General features: G+C 35.4%; 1 protein-coding gene across 1 annotated transcript; it reads left to right on the top strand.

The window, feature by feature from the left end:
- Nucleotides 1–1,596: 1,596 nt before the first annotated feature.
- Nucleotides 1,597–6,655, top strand: LOC108470177 (uncharacterized). The gene is made up of 7 exons (XM_017771438.2): nucleotides 1,597–2,262; nucleotides 3,273–3,407; nucleotides 3,832–4,196; nucleotides 4,740–5,484; nucleotides 5,594–5,690; nucleotides 5,770–5,824; nucleotides 6,172–6,655. The coding sequence occupies exons 1-7, from the start codon at nucleotides 1,812–1,814 to the stop codon at nucleotides 6,232–6,234; spliced, it is 1,911 nt and encodes a 636-aa protein (XP_017626927.1). The 5' UTR covers nucleotides 1,597–1,811; the 3' UTR covers nucleotides 6,235–6,655.
- Nucleotides 6,656–8,454: the final 1,799 nt, after the last annotated feature.

Here is an 8,454-nt window from a genome sequence, read left to right as displayed (position 1 = left end):
TCCTTATTCAAGTTATGGATTGAGCCATGGAGATGCGCTCAGCAATTTTCAGATTCTTGTAAGACGAAGGTAAACTATAAGGGAGCCAGAGCTTGTGCTCTGAAACACTCCCCGATGCTTTTCAATGGGTGAGCTTGGTAATTGTGTAAGATAATGGGAGAGATGAAAATGAAGAAGAGATATGAGAAAATCAAGATGAAGATGAGAGAACTTTTGTAAGGGATTAATACACGTAGTCTTATACTTGGTGCCTAAGGTTGCACCTTAGTGATTGGTGCATGTAGAATTGATCCCACATGGTATGAAGTTGGTTGATGTAGCATTATATATTCTTATGAATCTTGAGATACTAATTTATTTTTTTTGTAGATTTTAATGCAATTTGTGCAAATATTCGCGTTTTAATTATTTTGTTATCATATTGCGTTCATTATGTTAGAGTCGAAAAATGTTGAACTTTAATTGAAAATATTCAATGACTTCTAATAATTTGTCGCATCATCGAGTATGTGTTATTTTGTGTTATAATTGCTTTCAATGTAATATATATTTATATAATTTTTTAATGATTTTTTTTCCCGAAAAAAAATTAATTCATTCATTTCATGAACGAGCCCATACAATTCGGGAAGAAAGAAAGATACAACAAAACTTGCCATTAGCGGTGAAAGACAAGTTTGGTCAATACAAACAAAGACTTCAGCCGTATCAAGAATGGAACATTACAATATATTGATAAATTGTTTTGTCACAACTTAAGTAAGACATATTTAGGTTGACTATAAGCACCTAACATGATAAGGGAACTAGCCTTGAAGGGTTCAAAGTGATAGATAAAATAATAAAGAAGAATTGAGTATTCACTAAATTGAAGAAGATGTGACAAACTCATCCCTAAAAATATTTGCAAAAATAAAATTAATACTTGTATAAAATAAGAAAGAAACTTCCACTATTCATAAAAATTATTTATTATTTTGAATACTCTCAAAATAAAAACAAAATAAAGAGCTAATGAAGAGACATCATCTATTCATCACAATCCATAAAAACAACAAAAATATTGATATTTGTGAAGTGAGAGGAAAAAGAGCATGGATGTTTGACAGAGGGTGAATGAATCTACCAATGGCCCTTTAATGATCAATTTCTATGTAGTTTTCAACCCATTTACGGCTCTCTCAATTTGTAATATACCAAAAGAGCACACATCTTTTTATGTCATGTTGATTACATTTTACATATTTATTCTGATTTAATTATTAAATATCGGGCTTATCATATTACAAATTAAATTAAAAAATCATTTTAAATCAAAATCAAATAATAATTTGAATTTAAATTATTTTAAATTTGAAATTAAAATCAAAATTTGACTACTCAAAGTAATAAAAATTAATGAAGTAAAAATTATATTTTAAAATATATAATTACTTTATAAATTAAAACGAGTAGTATTTCAGATAAAAAATTCTCAAAATATTAATTTAATTAATTTTCGACTAAAAAGATTGAGAGCTTTGGAAATAAATAAGAAAATATTATTAGTAATTTGATTTCCACAAATCTAATTATTGGAAAAAGAAAAGTGAAAGATCAAAGAAAGTAAAGGTTTAGAGATAAGAACAAAGGAAATAGACAAAATAAGAGAAAGAAACAAATTTATTAAAGAAAAATAAAATATCATTACTCTTTCGTTAAAACCCTAAAATCTGAAAATTTTCCCGAGAAAATCTTCCTTCATGAACCCCCTTAAATAAAAGGAAGACCTACATTTCCTACGTCCCAAACCTCCCTCCCCCTTGCAATCTATGGACCCTCGCCGTACTGCTCGAACAGTCAGCGACCCGAAGGTCCGTCAAGTTGGGTTCTTTACACCGGCACCACCCGAACGTTCCATTTCGGATCCTCCACGTTTCCAAGATCCGATCCAACCTCCCTCTCCGTCTCCCACTCAAGTTAACGATCAGTCTCCCTCCGGCAACTCCCTCTCCCCCGTTATGATCCCTCCAGCACATCACCACTCCGACAATTTCCTTCGTACGGCTCTACAAGCTACATCTCCCCCGAAGGCGTTCTCGTATTCCGCCAAAACGGTAACCATTCCCCCTGAAAACGAAGATGTGGCTTCGTCGTTCTCGCCTGGTCGTAAGGTTGTTTCCGCAAAATCGCCATCCTCCTTTCCGGGCGTCAAGGCGAGTAGTGTACCCGCGAGTGAGCTTACCACTGTTTCAGTGGTTAATTTGCCTCCAGGAATTTCTGGTAAGTGGTAAACCATTATTATTGATTTGTTTTGTTATTTTTCTTTGTTGAAAATAATATGGACTTTATTGGAGGGATTTAAATTAGGTCAGTGATTGCATTTCGGGACTTGAATTTAAAAAAAAAAAGGGATTTGGATTTAGAAATTAGTTTTATTTGTGTGATAAAACACATATAACTGTTGCATGCATTATTATTTCTCAAATTCATGGAATTGTTGGATGCGTATTCATATGTCCTAATGAATTTGAAATTTTGGAATTCATGTTTTTATACTTGTTTAATATATAATATATTGAATCTCTACCGATTCATATACAATACATGTATTTTATTTTCAGAAATTACGTAATAATTGGTACCCAAATCCAATTTTTTATGTTCATGTTCCCAAGCATAGCATTAATGAATCTGGAATGTTTAGGTAGGAGCGCTCTGATTGAACTGATTCGAGTCAGTAAAGTAGACAGCTCAAGTTTGAGCCCAAGTGCAAAGTGACTGAGAGTTTGAAACTGGACTAGATTTCGATTATCAAATGTGAGCTTGACTCAAGAATAAATCAAGCTACTTAAGCTGACTCAATTAAGCTAAATAATATCCAATGTCCTTTAACACTGTAAACATACTTGCATACATATATATAAAGAAAAAACTAGAATGCTGTACCGGTTTGCAAGAGGCTTGAACCGAGTATTACAACACTCAAACTTGGGTTCATTGATTAATTGATTACTTGACCTTGAATTGCAGAAAATGAGCTGAATGCAAATATTTTCTGCAACGAGTTAATGTAGCTCGTGAGCTGAGTTGGCTAAGATAGATATTTAGGTGAAAACAGTTCATTCTAAGATAATAATTTAATTTTCAAAATTCTAGTGGGGGCAGCTGTTGCCTCTGCCCCCACCCTGAATATTTCCTTGTATTTTTGGATGTGTTTGGGTCTTGCTTTTTTTATTCTAAAGAATTGTGAAATTGAAGTGTTTACAAGCTGAAGGGGAAATTGATTGCAGAGAAGGCTGGTGGAGCATCTGTTGAAGTTCAGAATGATCGACCTGTTAGTGCAAAGACATTGAAAGAGAAAACTTCTAAAGCTGAAAGACGTGCTCTGCAGGAGGCCCAACGAGCTGCCAAGGCTGCTGCAAAAGGTACATGTTGCTTATGTTACTCGGACTCAAGTGTGAGTGTTGGATACGGGTATGTGCCTTACATGGGTATATTAATTTTTTTTCCAAGTTTTTTCATGTATTTGGACTGTCTTTGGAGGATCATATCCCAGTACCCTTGTCCAAAAATGTTTCAGACACAATTGTTAGACACAGGCGTTTCACGAAAAACGAAGAGTTGAAGCAACATAGCTCACGAGCTTTGTTAAATGGCTTCATGCTCTTGAATCATGCTTGCATTTTCATTGCATGGCTTTTTCTGTGTAAATCTAATACATTATTTTCTCTAAACAGGACTCAACCTAATGAGTGTATTGTTGACCTATGGTTACAATTTATCTTGTGTACTTCACCTTCGAACAAATCCTCAATAACTTTGTTCCTGTTGATCACTATGTGTTTCTAGCTGAAGGAACTAAGGCATCAAGTGCTGCATCTAAGGTTGTGACCTCAGCAAATACAAAACCAAGTAAAGCAACAAAACCTTCTTCCCAAAAGAATGATGGTTCTCAAGTTGCAGCTTCTGAGAAGAAGGGAGGTGATCGTGCACCTGAGAAAGATAGGAAGAAAGATGCTCCTCATCCTCGAATGCAATATGATGATAAAAGCCGGGTAGAGAAAGCCAAAAAGCGTGCTGTTGTAAAACAAACTGAAGCTAGGAATAGAGTGGAACTGTTCAGGCATTTGCCTCAGTACGAACACGGAACACAGCTTCCTGATTTAGAGACTAAGTTTTTTGAACTCGATCCAATGCACCCTGCTGTGTACAAGGTATTCCTACCAACTTGATGTTCTATTTTGGACATGGAAAACAGTTCACATGCACCCACACACACACATACATACACACACGCACATACATACATACATACATACATGCATACAGACATACACACATGCATACACACACATCCATCCATGCATACATACATACATAAATGAAATATATCCACATACATACATACATACATGCATGTGCATGACTGGTAGTGGCTGTCTTTTTAACAGGATACATTTAAAAGATAATTGTTTAATTATTAAACAGACTTGGCAATCATATAAAACCTTGTGTAGAATCTAAAAGTTCCACCATGGTATATAGAATAGTAATCCTTAATTATAGATTGCTATCTTACCTACAGTAATATGTTCTCGGAAAATCTTGCTTTACTGTTTTTTACTTCAGCTTATCCACATGATTGGGAGCATCTCTGTGGTTTTTATTAGCATATCAGCTATTTTTGATCAATGTGTAAAAGAGGTAAAAGAATTGTTGAATTTTTGTTTCATTTGGGTTTTCATTGGTATTGTCAGGTTGGGTTGCAGTATTTGTCTGGGGATATTCGTGGTGGCAATGCACGTTGTATTGCGATGTTTCAAGCGTTCAAAGAGGCTATCAAAGATTACTCAACTCCACCAGAGAAAACTCTAATTAGAGACTTAACTGCAAGGATTAGTAGTTACGTTTCTTTCTTGATTGAATGCAGGCCACTCTCAATTAGTATGGGCAATGCAATTAAGTTTCTAAAGAATCGAATTGCAAAATTACCATTGGCTCTGTCTGAATCAGAAGCAAAATCTACGCTTATGTTGGATATTGATCGTTTCATAAATGAAAAGATCATCCTTTCTGAAAAGGTAATAGTCAAACATGCTGTTACAAAGATTCGAGATGGTGACGTTCTTCTCACATATGGTGCATCCTCTGTGGTTGAGATGATTTTATTGCATGCCCATGAGCTCGGCAAACACTTCCGTGTTGTAGTGGTCGACTCTCGCCCAAAGCTTGAAGGGCAACTCTTACTACGTAGGTTGGTGAGGAAGGGCCTTAGCTGTACATACACACATGTAAATGCTGTTTCTTGTATAATGCAAGACGTTACTCGAGTTTTTCTGGGTGCTTCATCGGTCTTGTCTAATGGAACAGTTTACTCGAGAGTTGGGACTGCTTGTGTTGCTATGGTTGCTCATGCATTCCGTGTACCTGTATTAGTGTGTTGTGAAGCATATAAATTTCACGAAAGGGTGCAGCTTGATTCCATATGTTTTAACGAGCTTGGTAGGAACTTCTGGAAGTAGATTTTAGAGTCAATTTTTGCTAGGTCTACACTTGTTTCCTTTGATCTCTGAAATGGATGTGGCTTAGGTGTCTGTTCCATCTGTTGCAGGTAACCCAGATGCCATTTCAAAGGTTCAAGGCAGAGAGGAGATTAACTACTTAGATGGTTTGGTCAATCAAGAAAATCTGCAGCTTCTGAATTTAATGTAAGTTTTTATAATTCGATGAATGTAGAGCTACGTGTATCTTCTAAAAGCTGACAATTCTGAAAATTTTCATTCACAGCTATGATGCAACACCTTCAGATTATGTCTCCATGGTAATCACAGATTATGGCATGGTAAGTTATGATTTTATAATGCGTCTTTTAGTTTTAAAAAGTAACATATTTGGATTACGACTCAAGGAAAACTTAATAGGAGTTGTCATTATTTAGAACCACTGAATATCCTTTAAAGTCGGGGCATTTTTCTTTCCCAGCCTTGCTACTTGCCTTATTATTTTATGTCCAGGTTTAAGCAGTGGCTGTTATGGTCTCTATTTTCAGTTTTAACCCTCACCATCATCAATATTCACGGCTAATAGTTACCGCAATCAATTGCAGTAACGTTCATTATGTACGCAAACTATAAATGCCTGATTTTTGTTGCAAGTAGTTGTAAATCAAGCTGCTTTTTCTTGTTTTAGATTCCACCCACAAGTGTGCCTGTCATTGTGAGAGAATATAGAAGAGATCACCTGTGGTCGTAGTTCAAGACGGCTCGTAAATGTATTCCAGAGGATTTTCCACAATTTTGCTCAAGTTGTCGACCATCATTCTGGTCAATCGCAACGGAACAATAAGGATAGAATTTTTTTTTTTTCACATGTTCTTTCCTCTGTTCTTTCTTCATGGAATAAGGCTATAGGCTGACATGGTTTCCTGTGTTATTTTTTTTTCTCCTTTTTTCCTCTTAAACTGACTCAGTGAAGAGTGCAATCCGTTCGCCTCTCCGGGCAGAATTGATCCTATCTCATATATATTGTAGACAAGCCATGGTTTGTTCTTTTTCCTCCCTTGAGGTATCAAAGGGATGATTTTGCTGCAAATTTGACTCTTTTTTTTCCCCAGAAGAGTCTGATTTTATTCTGCCATGGAATAATACCTCTTATCTTCTCTTAGAAAATATAATTTCATTATAAGTTCTGATCGTATTTAGTTTTTTTTTTATATATAAGACTTAAAATTACTTAAAGCTTTTCTTTAACTCATAAATAAAAAGATAATGTACTTTAATATACTCAATTTACGTCCTTTTACATTGGTCACAATATTTATACTAGTTAAGTTAATACTCAATTGATATTATTTTTAGAAAATTTAAATATTTAAATTTGATAAAATAAATATAATGGATAAATAATTATTAAAAACAAAATAATAATGCTGTAATATGGGTAAATTAAAACATATACAGAGACTAGTTTTGTAATTAGAATTGTTAAAAGTAATTTTATTGCTCTAGTCATTCTTAAATGACATTGGGTTGAAGGGATTTGGGCGGAAGAACTTAAAGGGCTTGCAAGACGAAAGATAAGGCTGTGGATGGCGTTGAAGCTTGTGCTTTAAGATGGTCTCTAACGCTAAGTAAGTGATGAAAAATAAGCTTAAAAGGATAATGGGTATCCTGTGAGCTCATACATCAAAATGATTATACTTGAATCTTTTATATTTGGGGTGTTAATGGGGTCTAAAAGTTGCATGAGAGTGCACGAAGGCTTGAGGTTCAACCATACCCTCTTATTCGTGATTGGTTGAGACTAGTGTAGCTTGTATCACTTGATTGTTGAGTGAATTCTCACTCCAAGCACAATTTTCTCACTCCATCGTAAAGCAAATGTAGTTGCATCACTTGATTGTTGAGTGAATTCTGTTGGACTGGCTCTTGAGTTTTTCATGAAGTTGATGGAGCTATTTTATAGGCTGAAGCTGTCAAAATTGTGAAATCATTTCTTTTAAAGTCATCTCAATCGATGTCATATGGCAATGCTTCTGGTTGGATCACATAACTCATACATGGGTAAAAAAGTTAGATATGAGGAAGTAAATAGCAGTGACTATATGAGTACGGTTCATAAGAGGTCTTCCAAAGATAGCATTGGAGGTAAAGGGTTGATCGACCATCAGGAACTCTATGAGCCGAGTCAAAGTATTATCAGTGTCTCTAATGATCTCCGAAAGCATAAGTGAACCTTTGACAAGTATAGGATGGTTGGCCAAACCAAATATTAGTGGTGTTAGGTTCAAGTTTTCTTTATAAAAATCCCATCTTAAAGAAAGCTCCCCATAGAAAAATATCAATAGCACTTTCGTTATCCACAAGAATTTTTTAATGTGCCAATGCTAAATCCTTCCATGTATATTCTCGCAAGGTTTCCTCAAGGTTTTACTTTAACACCCATTGCAGTTCAACAGCTACCAAACTGTGCTTTAATTGCAGCTAAGTTGGTCAAAGTTTACTATAGAGCCCGACATTAAAGAGTGCCTCCAAGTCCTTTGAGAATAGTAGGAAAAATGGCACTATACTGCATAAAAACCATACCTCCAAGGTCATGAAATGCTCTAAAGTGGTTTAAGCGATCTGTGGGATTTGTGGTTCCATTATATGTGGCTTGATTTTATGCAATACTTCAAATTGAAGGATTAAAAAGGAAATAAGATTGTGCTTTGCATCTAACCACTTGTAATCATCGTGATATGGTTACTTAAGGTTTGGGGCTTGCACAGTAGATGTTGCTTCGACGATCAAAAGTTGGCCTGGAACTTGAGTTTGCTCTAACGACCCTATGGGGTTGATGAGAAGGATTTGTATTAACAGCCAGGGAATATGACTATTATGTGAGCTCGTACCTGAGAATGAATATACCCCACTCGTTATGGAAACCTACTAGAGGGTAAATTACTAGTGGCGTTTTGGAAGCCTAGGTTGC

The sequence above is a fragment of the Gossypium arboreum genome, chromosome 8, assembly GCF_025698485.1.
Source record: "Gossypium arboreum isolate Shixiya-1 chromosome 8, ASM2569848v2, whole genome shotgun sequence".
NCBI classification, from domain to species: Eukaryota; Viridiplantae; Streptophyta; class Magnoliopsida; order Malvales; family Malvaceae; genus Gossypium; species Gossypium arboreum.
Note: the sequence above shows the minus strand (reverse complement) of the source record. Positions and strands in the feature narration are given on the sequence as shown.

Bases quoted from the DNA above. Each gene is read 5' to 3' on its own strand.
- LOC108470177 (XM_017771438.2), top strand. From the start codon at position 1,812: ATGGACCCTCGCCGTACTGCTCGAACAGTCAGCGACCCGAAGGTCCGT. The intron at 5,485-5,593 runs GTAGGAACTTCT...CATCTGTTGCAG, and splicing joins CATATGTTTTAACGAGCTTG to GTAACCCAGATGCCATTTCA. The intron at 5,691-5,769 runs GTAAGTTTTTAT...TTTCATTCACAG, and splicing joins CTGCAGCTTCTGAATTTAAT to CTATGATGCAACACCTTCAG.